This window comes from Enhydra lutris, unplaced genomic scaffold, assembly GCF_002288905.1.
Source record: "Enhydra lutris kenyoni isolate GAN:26980312 unplaced genomic scaffold, ASM228890v2 scaffoldscaffold27, whole genome shotgun sequence".
In the NCBI taxonomy this organism is placed as follows: Eukaryota; Metazoa; Chordata; class Mammalia; order Carnivora; family Mustelidae; genus Enhydra; species Enhydra lutris.
The window spans coordinates 2309325-2330284 of NW_019154111.1; the positions used below are offsets into that span (position 1 = coordinate 2309325).

The 20960-nt window shown below is 43.8% G+C and overlaps 1 protein-coding gene and 1 gene segment (V, D, J or C); one reads left to right on the plus strand and one right to left on the minus strand.

Moving 5' to 3' along the window:
* LOC111152060 (probable inactive serine protease 58) lies at window positions 1-6532 on the plus strand. Its single transcript, XM_022510345.1, has 5 exons — window positions 1-78; window positions 2221-2359; window positions 2585-2841; window positions 6067-6206; window positions 6301-6532. Exons 1-5 carry the CDS (start codon window positions 39-41, stop codon window positions 6448-6450), a joined length of 726 nt encoding a protein of 241 aa, XP_022366053.1. The 5' UTR covers window positions 1-38; the 3' UTR covers window positions 6451-6532.
* A 9627-nt stretch (window positions 6533-16159) lies between these two features.
* LOC111151892 lies at window positions 16160-16835 on the minus strand. The segment is given in 2 exon segments: window positions 16160-16482; window positions 16742-16835. Coding segments are annotated over 2 exon segments (378 nt in total).
* Window positions 16836-20960: the final 4125 nt, after the last annotated feature.

The following is a 20960-nucleotide window of genomic DNA, read 5'->3' on the forward strand; positions in this document are numbered from 1 at the left end:
GCTGAACTTCATCCTTTTAAAAGGCTTTTGAAATCAATATGAAGTTTATCTTCTTCTGGACTCTCTTGAACCTGCCTGGTGAGTATCTTCACATTTTTCTCTTTACTTGCCAAAGAGAAATCCTAGGGGAATCATGAAAGATAGACAGATAGAGACCGGAGGCATGTTCCAGACTACAAGTGTGTAGAACCAACTCTCCCTCACCACTGCCACTGCCCCCATCAGCTTTCCACCGGTGACACTGTCTGCCTGCCTCACCTCAGCTTTATTGCTCATATGCTCTTTTGGAAGTATGGACATTGAAACCCTAATACCAAACTCTAATACCAAACCAAACAGCTTTATTGCTTGCATGCTCTTTGGGGAGGCATGGACACTGAAACCCTAATACCAGGGAAGACTGTGATCCAACTCTGGGCCCATCCGGAACAGGACTGCTGCCGTCAGGAGTGAATGAGAAGCAGAGGCAGGGGTTGAAAGCAGAGGTTCAACTAATAGACACAGCAGAGCATTCAAGGGTTTTTGGTCTTGTCCTTACAGATTCCAGTTACTCAAGCAAAAAACCTTGGAGGCATTCATAAAATCTTTCTCTCACACCCCACATTCAATCTGTTTGGAAAATTTTGTTGGTTCTATCTTCTAAATATATCCCAAATCCAATCACATCTCACCACCTCCACTGTTCACAATGGCCAAGACACTATCATCTGCCCAGATTATCATATAAATCCCCTATCAGGCCTCTCTGCTTTCTACCTCTACACTCAACATTTCTCCATAAGGAAATGACCATCACTGCCTTACACAAAACCCTGATGCTGTTCCACATTCCTTCAGAAGAAAGTCCCACATCCTTATGAGGCTTTACAAAACTCTGCATCATGGCTCTTGCCTCCATCCTTTCCTGCTCTTCTCCCCTTCACCTGCCATACCAGCCAAACTGGCTTTTATGATGCTCCATAAAAAAGTCTTAGGATGGGGTGCCTGGGTGGCTCAGTGGGTTAAAGCCTCTGCCTTTGGCTCAAGTCATGGTCCCAGAGTCCTGGGATCGAGCCCTGCATTGGGCTTTCTGTTCCTCAGGGAGCCTGCTTCCTCCTCTCTCTCTGTCTGCCTTTCTGCCTACTTGTGATCACTCTGTCAAATAAATAAATAAAATCTTTTTTAAAAAAAAGTCTTAGGACTCTTGCTCCAACTGTTTCCTCTGCCTGGATCCCTATTTCCCAGATATCTGATGATCTAACTCCCCCACCTTCATTTCTTTTTTTTTTTTTTTTTTTTTTTTTGGACAGACAGAGATCACAAGCAGGCAGAGAGGCAGGCAGAGAGAGAGGAGGAAGCAGGCTCCCCGCTGAGCAGAGAGCCCGATGTAGGGCTCGATCCCAGGACCCTGAGATCATGACCTGAGCCGAAGGCAGCGGATTAACCCACTGAGCCACCCAGGCGCCCCCCCCACCTTCATTTCTTTGGTCATCTCTCATCCTGTCCACAAGGCCTACCTATCCTGACTACTGTATAATATTGCAGAATGTCCCACCACACACATGCACATCTCTGTACTGCTTTTTCCTCTTTCTCTATTCTACTATTTTTTCCCATAGCACCAATCACCTTGTAATACACTAGACCATTTACTTATGTTTTGTGTCTACTGTTATAGAATGTCTTCTCTCATCAGAATGTATAAGAGCAGGGGTATTTCTCTGCTTCATTCTGTGTATAGCCCAAACCCCTGTAACAGAGCCTGGCATACACGAGATGCTCGCACTTAACCTGTTGAATTATCTCCCCCTCCTCAGATTGTGATAGCAGTTGGCCCGTTCTTTAAAATGGCAGTTATATTGTTTTGCCTTGCATTGCTGTAGGGAGAAAGGGGTGGGACTGGTAAAAGCATTCTTAAAAAAGTATAAATAGTAAGTTCTCCAGGAGTTGATTTAACATATGTTTACTGAATTGTAGAAGATATTTAAGAAAACCTGCATTTTAATCTGAAAAATATTTATTGACAATAAAAGGGAAGCCCCTTTATCTTTTGAAATTGATATGTTTCTATCATTTTATTCATGTTTTTAGAAGAAAGTAAGCCAGTTTGCAAATTTAGCTTACAGAAAAAGGTACTGGGGAGAAGGGTAGGAACTTAAACCTATTAAGTAATTTTCCTTTGTTTTTTCTAGTGATCCCTGCAAAAATCTCAGAATTTTCTGTCTATTTTTCTCTTTTCAGTTGCTCTGGCTTTTGATCCAAATTACCGAAATGACATCACTCCCCCATACCTGGTCTACCTGAAATCTGATTACTTGCCCTGTGTTGGAGTTCTGATCGACCCCCTTTGGGTGATCACAGCCGCACACTGCAACTTACCGTGAGTAATAAGCCCCCAAACCACTTTGTGCTTTGGATTCTCTGGTTGGGCAGAGACCCGCATCCCTGCCTGGTGCCTCTGCCCAATGAAGTGGGGTTAGGGAGGCTTTCTGGGGACATGTTCAGTAGTAGAGAATAAGGTCTGTGGGAGGGGGCTAAAAAAGGCTCATAAGGATGAATAAATAATCTCTGCCAAGTCTTCTCTCAAACAACTACATTGTTCCAGAAAGCTTCAGGTGGTCTTGGGGATTACAAATCCATCAAATGACAATGAAAAGGATATACAAGTAGTTGGCCATGTGAAGATGATCCAACATCCATACTTCTCAACCACTTCTATTGAGCATGACCTCATGTTAATCAAGCTGGGAGAAAGTGTTGAACTCAATGACTATGTGAAATTGGTCAACCTGCCTGAAGAACCTGTCCATGAAGGAACCATGTGCATGGTCTCCACATGGGCCTACAACCTATGTGATGACTGTGAGTGATCTCAAGATAATCCTCTTCTCCCAGAGTAGGACACATTCTTTCCCTTCTCTACTCTTGGCGTCTGAATTCTTCCCAATGAGGCTTCTTTCTAACCTCTTAATTCATCCTTGTCATCTCTTTTCCCTTTCCCTATACCTCACTGAAGGAGTCCTTCAAGCATTCACCCCCCCCCACTGTATCCTGCTATCATCTTTGTTTCCAGACATGATAGAAAAGGTGTTAGTGGGAAGAAGACATTTGTATTCTAGTCCTAATTTGCTGGGTAACGGTTGGCCATTTTGCCTTTGGAGCATCAATTTTCTGAACTCCAAAATGTGTTACAAACTATATCAGATGTTTTCAAACTGTTCTAGGCAATAAAGAGATTAAAGCCTTGAAAGAACGAGAAATAATATGCATGTATTAAACATAAGATAAATATATAATACTGTGCTAAGTCAGGCAGAACTTCTGTATGCGATTGTGATACCAAAAAAAAAAAAAAATAATAAAAAGTTTAAGAAAAATATTTCTGAAAAAAAAAAAAAAAAGAAAGATATTTCTGAGGGGTGCCTGGTGGCTCATTCGGTTAGGCATCTGCCTTCAGTTCAGGTCATGATCTCAGGGTCCTGGGATCGAATCCCACATCAGACTTTCTGTTCAGTGGGGAGTCTGTTACTCCCTCTGTCTCTCCACCAACTTGTGCTTGCTCTCTCACTCTCTTTCTCTCAAATAAATAAAATCTTATAAAAAAGCAAACTAATGATGTACTATATGGTGGCTAACAACATAATAAAAAAAGAGAAAAATATTTCTGAAACATTTTTCACTGGTAACATTCTGAACATTCACTCATTCCTTCACAAAATTAAAAAATGACTACCATTTGTAACAGTGGAGGCTCTCCATGTAATCTGAATCTCCTGAAATACATGTTCAATCTCAGCTTTCTTCTACCTCACATGCCTCAGATTCCGTGAAAAAACTTTGAGCAAATTAAGACAGCTTTTTCTCTTCTAAGTTTTGAGCCTGTCTGCCCACTATCCCATTCCAATATTTTACAAATTCGAAACCGCTATCTGTAGCTATTAATCAAGAGAGTAATGGCTATGGGAGAAGGTAGGGCTGACTATAAGGAAAATGGAACTATGGTCTGAATGTACAATATAGTTCTATGAGAGACCTTTAGGAGGAGCTATTAGTACAATTTAGCTCATGAGTAAGTTGTTTTTGTATTTAATATTCATTATTGCTATATACCATAGTATGAAGAAAGGAGATTCATGTTGATCAAGCTTGTCAGATTACACCCATCCATCTACCTTGATTCTCTATTTATAGAAGTCAGGATAGAAGGATAGAAGTCACTTTTTCTAACTGTGCTGCCATTGCCCCAAACGTTTTAAACTGTTCTTTTCAGACCTTGAGGTACACTTCCTTGAATATATCAAAAATGCAGAAATTCTTTTTTCCCAGCTTTATTGAGGTATATAATTGAAAAATAAAGATTATATAGATTTAAGATATATAGTGTCATGTTCATATATATATATATATGCACACCCACAGCACAGAGACACACACACACATATACATATATAGTACATATACATATAGTATATATATTGTGTATATGTAGTGTATATACATATATTGTGTGTGTGTATATATATATGTATATATAAATATATACAATGTGAAATGATGCCCCCAGTTGAGCTAATTGTCTATCACTCCACATATTTACCCTATGTATATGGGTGTGGTGAGAGTATTTAAGATCTACTCTCTTAGGAAGTTTTAAGTACACAGTATAGTATTATTAACCATAGCCACCATGCTGTACGTCCAATCTCCAGTACTTAGTCATCTAATAACTAAAGTTTGTACTCTTTGATCAACAACCCTCCCCCCAATATCTTCCACCCACCAGCCTCTGACAACCACCATTATATTCTCCATTTCTGTGAGTTTGGCTTTTTTTAGATTCCACATAGAAGTGAGATTATACCGTCTTGGTCTTGCTTCATCTGGCTTATTTCACTTAGCATTCTGTCCTCTATACAAGTAGAAACATTTTGTCCTGTGAGTGTTAATTTGAGTTTTGAAAAAATAAATGTACCCCTGATGAGCAGTACGTTTGACTCATCTGGGTTATGACATTTGTATCAAAGAGAGATGCAACTTACCCCTACCCTACCTCCAAAATTCAGTTTATTTTGATCTGGCTAATGAAGTAATTTTTTTTTTTAGCAGATACTGAGTTTTTCTGATCTGACAAATTAAAACTAGATTCTCTCTAGAATCTAGAAATTTCAAAGTAAAAGAGATGTTATTTAAGGGTACAAACTTACAACTAGTAGAGAAACAAGTCTGGGAGACCTAATGCATAACATAATGAATACAGACAATATCATATTATAATCAAACTTGCTAAGAGACTAGATCTTGATTACTCTCACCACAAAAAAGAAATGATAATTATGTGACTATAGCGGTGTTAACTATAGCTACAATAGCAATCACATTACAATCTATAAATATATCAAATAAATATTTTGCACACCTTAAATTTATACATTGTGACATGTCATATATATTTCAATACAAAAATTTAAAAGGAGACAGTGATGAATTTAAACTGTGGAACAAATAATAAACATGAAAGCTCAAAAACTAAAATAAAATAACAAAGAATTCCATGTTAAGGCTATTCTTTAAATTTTATTTTTAAGATTTATTAATTTATTTGAGGGAGAGGAAGAGAAGGAGGGTATACTTGCGAGGCTTTGGGGAGGGGCAGAGGGAGAGAGAATTTAAAGCAGACTCCACACTGAGCACAGAGCCTGAAATAGGGCTCGATCTCACAACCCTGAGATCACCACCTGAGCCGAAACCAAGAGTTGCATGCCTAATTGACTATACCACCCAAGCGCAGTCAGTTAAGCATTTAGAGTTTTTAAAGTAATTGATTTCATTGCAGAGATGTCTCATATTTTGCATTATCACTTCTAGGAATTTAGCCTCTTTTATAAAGAGATAAACACTTGTATCATGAGAAATGGGTAATCTGATCTTTTCCTACTTTCCAGCCAGCCCCAGCTGTGATTTCTCTCAGTATTTGATCTCTTGTCCTTTCTTCCAGAAGAAGAAAGGTGCTGAAAAACAGTGCAAGGAGAAAAGGAGGTTTGTTATCTACTAACTCTTAAGGAAGTTGTGCACCTTTCTTTTCTCTAGCCAAGGAGCCCAACTCACTGCAGAATGTGAACATCTCCATAGTCTACAGGAATGAGTGCCTTGAGGCCTATAAAACTTACAGGATCGAAGATAGTATGCTGTGCCTGGGCATCGTTCCAGGAAGGAGGCAACCCTGCAAGGTAATGTACTCTCAGTGCCTTCAGTTTCCCATTTTATTTCTTGTGTCTTTTACCGGAAAGATAAGATAACCCTATATTCCTTTTGTTCCGGCAGGAAGTCACAGCCGCCCCAGCAGTCTGCAATGGGGTACTTCAAGGAATATTGACTTTTTTGGATGGATGTGTTTTGAGAGCTGATGTTGGCATCTATACCAGAATCTTTAAATACATGTCCTGGATTAGAAATACAATGGGAAACTACTGAGCTGCCACGACAGGAAGTCTAGATCATGTGACACAGGCTGTCCCTATGTCCAGCCTCACACTGAAGCCTAAATAGATGCTCTCGGTCACACCAGCATGCCTGTATGCCTTCTGCTCAACAGATTTGATGATTTGTACATCTCCATATTGTGACTATACGTGACAACCATTCTTCCACCCCTTTTGACAAAGATGACAAATATACCCCTTAGGCAGTTGAAGTTTAGGTAGTAGGGATTGTATTCTAACAAAGGGATCATTGACCCATTGAAAAAGGCCACTAAGCCATTTGAGGTGACAAAACCCTTATTACTTGCATTGAGTTAACATGTGCTTTTGCCAAGTTACACATGCCAGAAGGGAAAAAGGAAGCCTGACAAAGAGTGAGCTAACTAGAAGCATGAGTGAGAGAAAAGGTTTCTGGGAGGGAACCTGTAAAAGGTATTGCACTTATTTTCTCCTTGCCCATATGACTCTCAGCACCAGCCATAGATCCCGGTCATTCATTCTGCAGGGCTCTGGGTAGAGACTTAGTTGTGAGAGGTTAATACAAAAGTGAACTGGGGCATAGGACACAGCAGATGAAACATGAGTCTGGGCCAGATTTTGTCAACTCCTGCTTGCCCTTTCTATTACGCTGGCTGCTACAGGGACTCCATTCTCTCCAACTGTTACTCTTGCATTTTTCTTCCTCTCTTTTCACCTCACCCCTGCAGCTAGCTCCAGTTCCCAACTGAGAGTTTTCATTGACAGTTACTGAGGATCAAAATCTCAGAAACCAAACTGCATTTTAGAGGGTTTTGCCTGTGGCCACTACAGGTGGACTGTTGAAAACTTACAGTCCAGCTAGGGGACAAGGGAACTCCTCTCAGGAAGCAAGTTCCAGCAGTAAGTCTTGTCCTGTCCAGGATTTAAAAACCTCTTGGTAAAGCCTAGCTTGCAGTGCTTAAAAGCAACCCTTTGTGTATGAATTACTAAGGCAAATGTGAGAGCTTCACCTTTATGTGTGTTATTAACTGACATTTTAGCTATAGGAGAAACAGATGGTTTTTGCAAGAGAGCACCTCACACGCTGGAGATGTTCCCCACCTTAAAATGGAGCTATGATTTCAGTAGTTCATCCTAGTCTCTTATAAGGCTAGTTGATTCTAGGTGATAAAGCTTATGTCAAGTTCATTGAATTCCATGGGCATCAGCCTACTGTCACACCACTATCACTGTACAGTGACTTCCTTGGTTGGAAAACATTCTTCTGTTGTGGGGTATATAAGGCATTCAGTTAATTCAAGGATGGTGGTGCTGGGAAGATAGCAGGAAATGGAAAATCCAAATCTAGACTTATCATTCCCAGTGAGGACAATAGCTATTCCTTCCATGCTGAAAGGGGCTACTGGGGTACCTAGGTTATAGTACTACATCAGGACTGTATCAGGGCTGAGTCACTGACACGGACACATTGTATCTGTAGCAGTGGTAGTAGTCAGGTGAGACTTTTAGGAAGTCCTTGTATATGCTCCATTTGGTCCCATTATTTGTTTATGAAGTCACTAAAAAACCCTTGAGAAAATGAAGGATTTTAGAACACACCTGCTTACCTGAACTGTTATTAAAGTTTACAGAATTGAAAGCATTTTGGTGAGAATTCTTATGGGCTATAATATTCTCCTGCTCCAAGCCCACCCTGAAAAAATCCTACCAAATAATTTTTCTCCAAATAGCTAATCCCCATTCCTTCCATCTTCCTCCCTCTGAGTGCCTGTCAAGGTAGGCCATAGGCAACTCCCAAGAAATTCACATAAACCTCAGCCTCTCAGGGAAGAAAACAACCAGATGTCTTAATTGAATTTCTGTCTCCTGAGAAGAATCTCATTCCTCTCTTTCCTTCAGGGCATCCCTCAGAGGGGTCGTATTATCACAGTAGTCGGCATGCAGTCAGTCCTAATACATCAACCAGTGAAGTCGTTCTACCCTCACTGAACTGTTTATAAAAAAAACTCTTAGAGGTCACAGTGTGGCTTAAGGAAAATTTCCCAGAGCAAGGGCTAGTGCAACTTATTTGGACTTTCATGGCCTAGTTTTCCTCCATTCTATTTACACTCCAAGTTGGGTGTGGAATGTTGCTAAGCATATCCAAGTCAACGACAAAGAGTCAGGTAGCCGCACCTAGATAGAGCAAGTTTCATGGCCATCTGGTGATCTGGAGTCAGGCACTTAGTCTCCACTAGACCCCAGTGGCAAAGCAGAAGCTATTTCCCAAAGAGGAAAAAGGAGCTTGACTTTGCTACCATATTTTGGGACCGCTATTTTGATTTTCTTATTAGGCTTTGCCATAAACTTCATTTAGTACACAAAAAATACTTCTAGAACCATTGGATCTACAGAATTTAAGCTTAAGAAACTGATCCAATTAAATGGTTCAGAGCATGATATCCTAATGAGATATATGTTTCTTGTAAAATTTATAGGTCTTCAGATACCATTCTTCATAGTAGGGAGCACCAGTATAACAAGGCATTCATTTTAATAGAGGAATCCAACATACACCAGTAAGTTCCAGTGGTTGCTGTCACCTACCTACTACTACATATCTGTCTTTCCAAGACACCCAGAAAACTTGCTACTTCCTTTTATCTCACCCTACCAACATGATATTATTAATACAACAGATCAACATGGTACCCTTTGAGACTGTCAAGTTCCTTAAAGGCTATATTCAGATTCAGGGACAGAGCAATGAGGACTGCCTGAGTGTGGAGATAAAAATATATTGTTGTCCCTGACAAATGAAAGCTCATTAATTCTGAGCTTCTCAATGCAATGTACAAAAATACATGTTCCAGATGGATAGTTGCATACTGAGTGTGAAAGACTGCATTTATTTGCTCTAGTAAGGAGCCACATGCGGACCAGCAACTATAATTGGAGTTTACCACGCAATATTCAAACACTATCATTCTCCACTACTCTTATGACATGACCAACTGAAGAGCCAAATGAAATTATAATACAAATCCTCACCCAGCATATTTCAAGTCTGTGTTGACAGTGCTGGCCTCAGCAATGTGCTGATGTTTTAGATTTACTAAGGGGAAGTTCCATCAACTCTCTTTTAGCCCTTCCTACAACAAAAGCTTACTTCACAGGCCTGACAGATATTGTAGTGATTCTACCAGTTGAAGAAAAAAAATACACTCTTTCCACCCCTGCCAGTGCACATAGGTACTGTGGAAGGAAATTCTAGATGGTTTCAGAGCCCCATTGAATTACTCTAAGGAAGACTTGGTAAAAAATCCAATTTTCCCTCAATTTTCTTAAGTCCCACTCTGATCAGAGGATAGCACTGATTATGAATCTTCCCTCCCCAACCACAAACACCACAGATTAGTACCAATTCAGAAAAAAAAAAAAAATTCAATTATGTTCTTGTCCCTAGAGCACAAGTCACCAAGTAAATAGACTCAGGTCATCTTTGTACGGGCTGGAAAGGAGACTCAATGTTAGAACAAGGTTCATTCCTTAGGCTACTGGGTTCCAATTCATTCAAGGGGCACTGAGTCAGGTAATGTAAGGAACTGAGCTTTGTGACCTAGGGAGGAGCCCATACCACTTTAGCATGTTGACTCCCATCGGTCGACTATTATCAAATCTGTCAGGTGTTTTTTGGTTCTATAAATCAAGTAAGAACTTGAACTTCCTGTCAGTTTCATTCTTGGAGATCCCATTTTTGTAGAGAACCCTTGAAAGAATTCTCTTTAGGGCCCCAAAACATCACCAGATAAGATCGTTTGTTTGTTTCCATTTTAAGAGTAAGAGAGGAAGATGAGTTTAATAGCTTGACATTTATCTATTTCCTTAAACAAGTTAAACTAAAATCTGAGAGGCCTGTTAGCAAAGGACAAAGGCCACTCTAAGTGGGGAATGTGACACCTGTAAGGTTCTTCTGCACAGCCTCTTTGTTTATTTCCACTTTATGCTTTTAGTAGAAAATATGATAGAATCCACCACTCAGTATGCTGAATGATGGGAGACTTCTAATTTTAAGTTGCAGCCTTGGGACTCCCATGTTGCCATGTATCTAAGCCATATTCTCTAACAGCTCAGTAAGTGACATGGCCAAAAATTTCCCTTCCCATCTGCCTTACTACTTTGTCTCTCTCAATTTGTTCAGAACTTATGTGGAAAAAAACGGAGGGGAGGGGTCATTCATCAGTTTCCTCAAATCATAATAACATGTTAGGATTTAGAGAGCGTGTTTTTCCATTGAGTACGGGGATACCTCCTATAACCACTGTTCTCCAGGCTGAAAAGCTATGATTCCAAAAACTAAATGAGAATGGATAGGCCAGGATCTTACAAAAGCAAGGTGAAGATTAGGAAAGAGCTTCTGTTTGTGCACAGAAATTAATAACCAGCTACTGTATTGATGAGACTTTGTAATTCTTCCCATGTGCATTCACTTCAAGAACAGGAGGATATCAGAAACCATAAATTGAGCTCTGTTCAATAGGGAATCAAGGTTTTAAAAAAGCCTCGATTTGACGCCATTAGCTATAACAACTAGAGTAGAATCAAGTTGCCCACTGGAAGCTAAAGATGGGGATGAGAGAGGCTGGCCTAGGGCCTGACACTGGCAAGGAATCCCAAGGTCATCGCTCCCAGGTCCTTTGAAAACTCAGCAGTACTAGGCACCTTCATTATCTCACGTTGGGGTTTCTGGTAACTACTCTGACTAAAATCAAACCGATGTTCCTCAGTGTCTCTCTTGCCCAGTCTATGATTTGTTGTCTGCTGTCGGTTTGTTTTTAAGAGATTATTGTAAATAATGTAAATCACATGCAGGATTTGCTTCAGCTATAAAATGTACATCTAAACTTGCTGACTCCTACCTTGAGCCATTTAGTTGGCACACCTATAATCTCGAGTGCCCCATCTACAATAGCAGCCCAAGACGTGGCTCCAACTCTATCCTTGGTTAGAAGAAGTTTAGCTCGTCACCAAGCCAAACTTGCTGTTATAATTTTCTACCCAAATAGCCCAATTTTAGAGACTGGGCTTCTGTTCTATTCCTGCAGTAAAGCTCCCTCTTCTCCCCCACCCCTTCTTTTAATCCCAGTTCCATTAATGCTGTCTTTGTCTCGACAACCTTATCTGATTCCCCAGCTCCTATAAGCCTAAGACTCTGCCTAACCCTGCCCAGATGTTGCTGTAGACCCCAGGAGGCCTGCTGCTGATGGCTCTCCGTATAGCTTGCAGGCCTGCTGCCCCTCTACTGGCCATCAGCTCTGAATTCCCTTCCACCTTCACTTCAATATGCTTTGCTGTCAGTTTAGCTGACTCTCCCTTGTGACTGCTATTCCCCACTCTGATTTCCACCATCTGTCCCTCCAGTGTGAGTTTATCTCACTTCTAGAGCCACAGAAGGATGATCTTGGGCTAAGCAGTGCTGAAAGAGCACAGGTTTGGGATCTAATTTTGTGTGTAATCCCAACTTCCACAGCTATGAGCTGTGGGTCCTCAGGTATTAAGGAATTTAACCTGTCTTGTTTTAGTTTATCTCTAAAATGGGACCGATAATACTCTTCTGGATTGTTGGAAGTAAATAGGATAATTTGTGTAAGGCATGGAGCATAATATTCAGCATATAATAGGCATTCAATATACGATGATCCCCCTTAAATCTTTGCAAAGGATTACTGCTAATCTGTTGCCATTTCTTTACATCTGAGTTTATCTTTCTTCATTTAGGATGGAAACTATTTTCATGGCCACACACACACACACGCACACACACACATACACACATACATCAATCAATCAATCAATCAATCAGGTTATATCTGAGAGCCAAAGAACACTCTTTTTTTTTTTTTTTTTTTTGCTGACGACCTCATTTATTTACTAATACAGTACTTTTTAAAATCAAATTCACTAAATACAAATAATACAAACAGTGATATATTTTGATATTACCATTTCAAGCAAAGACAATTTTCTCCACACAGGTGTCTAGCTGGAGAATATCATACATAGCAACTTTGAACTGCAGACTACGTTTGCCTCAAGAACATATTCCAAGCAAGAGCAATGATAGGGAGCAAAAGAACATTCTGATAGAATTTACCAATATATGTTCCCCTTCTTCAGGTGTTAGGCACCTGTGCCTTTCCCAGCCTGCATGGGAAAGGCCCTTAGGTATAAAATACAGAAAGGAAGTTTTGCAACGTCATTGTATTTATTTGGGTAGAGGTCTAAAACTATAACTGCAAGATAAGTACATTGTAGTGTCACTTAGGCAATTGCCAGATAGGGTTGCTTTGTTTTTGAAGTGTTTCCCCAATTTCAGAAATCCAATTCATTGGATATAAGGAGGAGAAAACACGAAAGTAGAAAAGTAAGTTTAAATTCACAGTCTTAGCTATTATATTACTTTATAAAGTTTTCTGGAATTCTATACGTTCTCCTCAGTTTAGCTAACTGTTAATCCATGTTGGGATTCATTGTCTACCAAACCCAGTTAATACAGTTTATTCTTAACAAGCCCCATTAGTGTGTTATGGATGGATGTGTGCTTAAACTCAAAAGACTTGCACAGATCCTGAAGCTCTAAGAATTATTAACCCATTATGAACTCTCTCTTCCCAAGCCCACCTCTATCTAAGCCCCTACCTTCACATTAGACCCATGCTGGCTCTCCTGCTCAGGGGCCTGAAATGATAGCATAGGGGCCATAAATATGGGCTATGTTTCTGTTCAGGGCTCAGGAATCTGAATTATAAAAAAGACACTCATCCTACAAGTGAAACTTTGAGCTTATGCTTTCTGCTCTCCGAGGAATATGGAAAGTAAGAAGATGGGTGAAGAGAAAACACGCCTCATATTTCTTGAAAGTTCACACCATATTTATTAAAATACTGAAAACGGAGTGGGTATTCTACGCACATATTGATTAATCGAGAGGATGACTAAGACAAAGGAGAACAGAGAGATGGCTGTCTTAGGTAACGATACTCACCTGGCAGCCCTAGAAGTCCATGATCTTAAAACGAATCCAAACTATGGCGATACGACAGAGCAGAATCCAATTTACACAATCATAACATATGTTACTTTCCCCTCTGAAGGATTGGATGTAATTAGTATAATCCTGTCTATTCCCATCTGGACCTGTTGAACCCTAGGACGCGTCTGTGGGGCCACTGAGTGTCTTTTCAGGATGCTCACCTGACCTGCTACCACATCACGTGTGGACGTCCTTGTGCTCTTTGACCACATCTGCAACATGACGGGCGCTGCCTTTCTGGAAGGGACAGAGATGCCTGCCATGTCACACCTCCCTCGTGGCAGTGACAATACATTCATTACTCAACAAAGCAGCATCATGGCGTACTGAGAGTCATAGGTCTGACTCAGAATTCCTGTATTTGAGTGCTGGCTAGGTCGTCCCGGGTGTCACATACCCGTTTCCTATGAAAACAAAAACAAAAATAAAATACAAAAAACTTGGTAGTACTTGTCTAATAGGGCACTTGAAAGTACTGGATGAAAAAAATGAAGTTTAAATATGCTTTAAATATGCTTCCCAGAGGGGCACCTGGGTGGCTCAGCGGGTTAAGCCTCTGCCTTTGGCTCAGGTCATGATCTCAGGGTCCTGGGATTGAGCCCCATGTCGGGCTCTCTGCTCAGCAGGGAGCCTGCTTCTCCCTCTCTCTCTCTCTGCCTGCCTCTCTGCCTTCTTGTGATCTCTGACTCTCTGTCTGATAAATAAAATCTTAAAAAAAAAAATATGCTTCCCAAATCCCTCACACCAGCCTGTGGACAAGAGACTACATCACAGAGACCAGTATTTCCTATGTGGATAACGATGGTTAAGTTACATAATCCAATCAGGGGCTGCCTGGGTGGCTCAGTGGGTTAAGCCTCTGCCTTCAGCTCAGGTCATGATCTCAGGGTGTGGGGATCGAGTCCCACGTCGGGCTCTCTGCTAGGCAGGGAGCCTGCTTCCTCCTCTCTCTCTCTCTCTCTCTCTCTACTTGTGATCTCTCTCTGTCAAATAAATAAAATCTTTTAAAAAAATAACATAATCCAATCAAAAAGCGTTGTTTGGGCCCTTAACATCTGCCAATCTAGGGAAACTAGTTTAATCACCAAGGAATTAAGGGTCTAGGCGGTGGTATTAAGGCATAGTTCATGGTCCAAGTGAGCAGGACGGCATCTGGGTAGTCTCCACTGAGCTCCCAGGGACGGAAGTTCAAGGGGTTCATCAGAGTAATGGTGTCTTCCATCGCTCTGGTGAGTGTGCTCAGCTGTAGTTGTTTCCAGAGCTGCTAGCAGCGGACCTCAGCATTTCTTAAGAGCAGGTGGCCCAGGCCTCTCTGCCCGGCCATCTCTGTATTTAACAGCCTCTCGGTGGCCTGGGACCAAGGATTTCCCGGTGAGGGCGTTCTCAGCGGTACCTTTCCTGGAGGGAGGAGACAACACAGGTATCCATTTGTCTCCAGAACTCTGGCCAGGCTCTAGACCTACTCCCCATGACTGCTGTAGTCTTCTAGAGCTGGGCAGTGTTCACCATAACACCTGAGTGGAGGTATGGGGGCGGTGAGAGAAGACACACCTGTCATCCACGCCAGACCCTGTCTGAGCAGATCACGGAGAACTATGGGCTGATGGCGCCCCCTGGTGGACAAAATTGCTCCCTCTCCACAAGCCCTGAGGAAAGTGTGCTTGCCTGCCGCTCTGGGACACAAAACCCCAGACCCTCATCAGAGACTGAGCTTTGAAATGACTTCTCATTCACCCCTTTCTCCTTGCCTCCCAGTTACCTGCTCATCTGGTCCACATGCTCTGGGAGAGAGCTGCTCCTAGCTAGAAGCAGAGTGGAGCCATTACAGCCGCCTTCTGGCCGTCCATCTCTGCAGGGCTCCCGGGATCTGGGCTTCTCTCCCTGCCTGCTGCTTCTGGGCCATTCCCCTGGGAGCTGAGCCTTCCTGTTCCACCCTCACTCCATGCATGGCCTTGCTCAGGTAGCAGACCCAGTTCTGAGCCGTGGCTGCTGAGTCAATGTTTGGTGAGCCCTCGCTGTGGATCCAGACCCTGGTCCTCTCTAAGTCAGGGTCTCTCTGAAGAGCTTACTTTTTAAAAAAGATCAGCTTGAGATGGTGGGGGGTGGGGTGGGGTGGCTGAGACGTTTAGGTGGTGGCGAGCACCAAGTATAGGGATCAAACTGAAGAAGTGGGTGTTTATTCTAGGGGTGTGAGTGAGGGGCTACACTCTGAGATACTCCCTCTTCCTCCTTTCTGAGCCCTCAGGATTTCTCCAGGTTTCTTTCCAGCACCCCTCTGGGCATTGACGCTGGTATTAAGAAACATACGTTTGTTACCTGGGCATACTGTGGAGAGTCATGCCGTTTGATCCTAATAGCAAGCCTCTGAGCTGGGTCGAGTTACTGTCTGTACTTACAGGCACAGAAACCAGGGTTCGGGGAGATGAAGTCTTTCCCAGACCTTCCAAGGGGCAGAGCAAGGTCTGCAACGGAGCCCTTCAGAGGTTGAACTGGTGGTTAAATCGCTGTGCTGGGCAGGCTGAGCACTCCCAGAAGGGCATGGGAAAGCTGCAGGAAGAGTCGCTTGTAGAGAAGAGGCAACAGGGGAGCATAGGGGGTCAGGGAGAAGGAGGAGGTTGGGTCTGTGGTTGGCGCCCAGGATGCTTTGTGTTCACTCGTCAGGGGGGGATTTCTCACTGTGTGTACTGCAGGTGCAGTAGAGGCTTCTGCCCTGGGTCACATTGGTCACATGCAGCCTCAGCTCTGTGCTGTCGACCCGCTTGACCCGGTAATCTGCTCCAGGACGGGACACAACCTCCTCATCCCCAGGACTCCGCAGAGTGGCCAGCACCTGTAGTGACCCCTGGAGGTCCTGTTGGTACCAGCTCATCCAGGGGTACTGGGAATTCCTCAGGATGCAGTGCAGGGTTTTAGCCTGTCCACGAGCTACCAGGACCCACCTGGGCCTTTGCTCCACCAAGCTCGCCGTGGCACCTGAAACACACAGTCAGGCCAGGCTAAAGTTCCCGAGGGTAACAGTAACTCCTGAAAATAATTATCTGCAGCCAAATCCCAAAGAGGGGGAGGCCCATGAGCAATGCCAGCAGCAGACTCCTGGGAACAGAAGGAGTGCTTTCTGCGGGGGTGCTATGCCAGGGAGGGTCTTAGCAAGGCTGGGACCTGGGAGCAAAACTTTCTGTCCCTCTTTCCCTCCCCCAACCCATGGATTGGCTTTTTCTGCCTGGCCTCTGACCTGTACTCATGGTAGCCATGAGCACCCAGCCCCACAGAATGGATGGCGGTCCCATTCTCTGGCCCCACAGGCTTTCTCCAGCAAGGCAGCGGGACAGGGCCAGAAGAACAGGATGCGGGTCTATAAGGTGACAATTAGTAGCTGACACTCTAGGCCTGAAACTCAAAAGGGAGGGGCTTTTCCAGGAAGCTCAATATTTTATCTCATTGTCTCACTGAGGTTCAAACCCCATGGGGTTTCCTGTTTCCTGCATGCCAACGACCCTAACACAGACAGGTGCACACTCCCCAACTTCACGGAGTGCCTTACTGAAGGTACGTGGCCTGCACCCTCTCCACTGTGCCCCGGAGAATCTGCACTGCACATCTTCACAAGGGATTCAAACATCTCAGTGCAAGCCAGCAGGCGGCTAGATTGAGTAAAGACTGCCCTCCCCGTATGCCTCACACACGCACAGAGACAGCCCTCCGTGGGCTCACATTTCTGATTCTCGTGTTCTCCTCTGTAAGGTCAACTAACAAATTAAACATAAGAGACTTAATTACCCCTGTTGGAAATAAGGGAAGAGACTTACCTCCTGTCCATTTTCTTAGAACATTTACTTTAGAAAACTTGTAATTGTAAGTTCTCTCTTTCTTTGAAATATATGTAAGTCACCCAGAAATGTTTTTCTCTAGGACCTGCAATGAATCTCTTTGAAATACGAACAACAAAGTGAGACTAACCTAATTTAGAGCGCATGCCTCACACCAAGATGTAAAATTGTGCCCTGCCAGAGAGATAGGGCAAGATGACTTGCCCTCCGGGTAAACCTGGATGGGACCCCCAGTTAGCAAGTGACTCCAGGATGTCCTCTTCAGCCTCTGTTTTGAGGACTGGTTGTCACTTATCTCGAGAATGTGTATGTAATGGGTTGAGTCTGATGGCCCATACAGAAGGCTGGGATTTCTGCCTGTCTTTGCACTATCCTAACCAAATGCCTGGGATGTATACATATCACATTCTGATTTAATGCTTATTCAATAATAAGACTTCTTTCTTTCTTTTCTACTTCCGGGGAGAGGTTTCCTGAGTTGAAAAGAGTTCTGATTTTTGGTTACATTTTCCCAACAAGGCGCAGTGCTGGTGCTACCTAGTGCTCTGGACTTCGGACTCAGTTTACCCATCTTGAGATGAAGATAATAATGAGAGTGATTTCATAGGAGTCAATAGATCCGTACACAAAAAAGTTCTTGGAATACAGTTTGGCACAGACGAAGTCCTTAGTGAGTTGACTTCTGTCACGTCAGTGGTAAATTGCCAGTTCAATTTACATATGACAGAATTTATGGCAGGATTTACCTCCCTTTATCTCTCTCTTAGTCATCAGCTGAGATGAAAATCACAAGTTCTCATAGCTTTCTAACATTGGCAAGAGGAATCGTTTTCCAGAAAGTTTGGAAACCAGTGATCTGGGATATTAGATTAAAAAAAAAACAAAAAACCCTCTCAGGGTACCTGGGTGGTGCCGTCAGTTAACTTGGTCTCAGCTCAGGTCATGACCTCAGGGTCCTGGGATGGAGCCCTGCATCAGGGTCCTCGCTCATCGGGGAGTCTGCTTGAGGTTCTCTCTCCCTCTCCCTCTGTCCTTCCCACTCATGTTCCCTCTCTCTCTCTCTAAAATAAATAAAGTCTTTAAAAAAAAAAAAAAGACCTTGTCTTCACCCTCAGCATTTGACAGGCAAAAACATGGGGACACATAGGGGTCTAGCAACCAGACTTTACTATTTCAAGACCTGGGATCGCACTGTATTCACATTGGTGCTCCCAGTGTGGAGTCTGAGCCTTACGGGGCCCTTGATGAGGGAAGAAGGGAGCCAGATGGAGCCAGGTGAGATCACGGACCCATCACTCTGGGGAGCTGACACATCGGGGAACAGCTGTGGCCTGACGTCCTGGGGCTTTGCGCCTCCCAGATGCAATATTTTTGTTAATCTGCTGACATATAAATACTTACCACAATACGGCTCATGTGGCTCTAGCAAAGAGTAACAGTTATTGATGCTGCGTGCTGACAACATAATACAGTTGTCTTCATAGCTTTGCAATCTCTGTGGTTCTGGATTTTTTTTTTTTAAGATGCTCATTTTCATTATGTACAATTTTGGGTAGAAAGTGGATTTGTTTAATATTTTCATATCAGGCGACTTCAAATGTGCATAATCTAATCGTGCACAAAATGTCCATCTCCCAGCATTCCAAGTAACATGTGCTGCTTCTCTTTTGGCTTTTGCTCTCTTACCTCTTCCCAACCTCTTCTCTCCAGAGAGGGCGGGGGATGATACTCTGGGAAGCATTGCCCAAATCACACATCTTGAACACTAGAAATGTGTATGTGCCCACACAGAGGCGTCCTCACCTGGCAAGCCACGGTGCATCGCAGTCTGAGGTTACTGTGGAGAGAGTGACTCTGGGGATCAGGGACAGGCACTGGAAGAGGAGAGCAAATCATAACTGGCTGGGGGAGAGGTGAACAGGGAGAGAAAAGCCCAGTGGGTGGCCAGAGGGAGCCCAGGAGCAGAAACCCTGAAGCAGTAGGCACTGGCTCCCAGCTCCCTCCCTCAGGCAGGCACTCTGGCAGGTAGACAGATTTCAGGATAAGGGATTCTGGCCCCATCTTGGTTTACAGGGCTAGCTGACCTGTCTCTCTGTCGCTCCCTCTCTTTGCCTTAATCCCCAAATGCGATTGGGATCAGAGTGTCTCTGACACGCCTGTTATCTCCTCTCTGGATTCCTGCTCCTCAAGGTCAGTGCCTCCCCAGCTCCTCCTCTTGTCCTGGCCCTGCTCCCATCCTGGGCCAACCTCCCTGCTCCCATCCTGGGCCAACCTCCCTGCTCCCATGCCCAGAGTTGGCATTATTGTTGCTGCCTTGGGAGATAGGTTTTTTCCTCCCACTGCACCCCAGTTCCTACTCAGGTGCTCACAGGAGCAGCCAACAACCTCAGCTGGGTCCTTACCAGCTTTGATGAACTCAGTAGAAAATGAAAAGAGTATGCATGCCCTGGGTGGAAGCATAAACAGATGCTCCAGGCCCTGTCCACCACGGTTGGAGCTGAGTGCCTCTGTGATGTGTGGTCCGGTTTCTGGGCTGGGGGATGCCTCCTGGGCACATGTCCTTGTTAACTTTTCAGAGCCTCTCCATTGTCTGTTGGAGAAAAGACACTGGGGTCAGTGAAGTGATTTCCAGCTTTGGCTCAGCTATGTCAGAAACTGGATAGAAAAAACACCAGGCCGTGCCCGGGTGGCTCCGTGGGTTAAGCCTCTGCCTTTGGCTCAGGTCATGATCTCAGGGTCCTGGGATCAAGCCCCACATTGGGCTCTCTGCTTCGCAGGGAGCCTGCTTCCCCCTCTCTCTCTGCCTGCCTCTCTGCCTACTTGTGATATCTCTCTCTGTCAAATAAATAAATGAAATCTTAAAAAAACAAAAAAACAAAAAAAAAACGCCAGGCATACAATGAGATGTGTGTCCCCTCCCTAAGAAGCAGTCAGCAGATAACAACTCCCTCTACCAGGGCAAGCCGTGGCAGGAAAGCACTTCTGGTAGCTGGGCACCCTTTGGATGTCTGTAACCTAAGCAAATAATGGAAAGAGCGCTGGTCTGGGGGCAGATCCCCTGTGTGCCAGTGTTAATTCCACCTCTGACTGCATGGGGGATCAATACCGCTTGGTATTTCCTTTGCCTCATCTAAAAATTAGGTGAACCTAAATTCCTTTTCACTCTGGTGTTCTAATATTCCAACATTCCTTCTGTGCTTTTATGGTTTGAAAACCAAAGCACTTGTCGGTGGGGACCCTGGGCCAAGCCCCCAGTGGAGTGAGAATCACTAAATGTGACTTCTCTGGCAGGCAATTCATGGAGGGAAAGGTAGAGCACCAATGATCCCAAGGGCCAGTTTACATTTATCTCCCATTCTCTCCCTCTTCTTCCCCTCCCCACCCTCCTCCTCCTCCTTGCCGCTCCCCAGGAATATGCAGAAACTCAGGGCTGACCCAGACTTGCCCATCTGGAAAGCTGATTATGGCTCCTTCACCTCTATGTGTCCTTCCAGGGATTAGTAGCAAAGACTCCTCCGGGAGATGGAAATCATAGCCTTCCCCGAACACCCCCTCAGAAACTTCTCTCCTTCCTCTGCTGCATGTCGTCAGTCTCGCCCTCATCCCCAGCTATGCCCCAGTTCC

Bases quoted from the DNA above. Each gene is read 5' to 3' on its own strand.
- LOC111152060 (XM_022510345.1), top strand. From the start codon at position 39: ATGAAGTTTATCTTCTTCTGGACTCTCTTGAACCTGCCTG. The intron at 79-2,220 runs GTGAGTATCTTC...TTCTCTTTTCAG, and splicing joins GACTCTCTTGAACCTGCCTG to TTGCTCTGGCTTTTGATCCA. The intron at 2,360-2,584 runs GTGAGTAATAAG...ACATTGTTCCAG, and splicing joins GCCGCACACTGCAACTTACC to AAAGCTTCAGGTGGTCTTGG.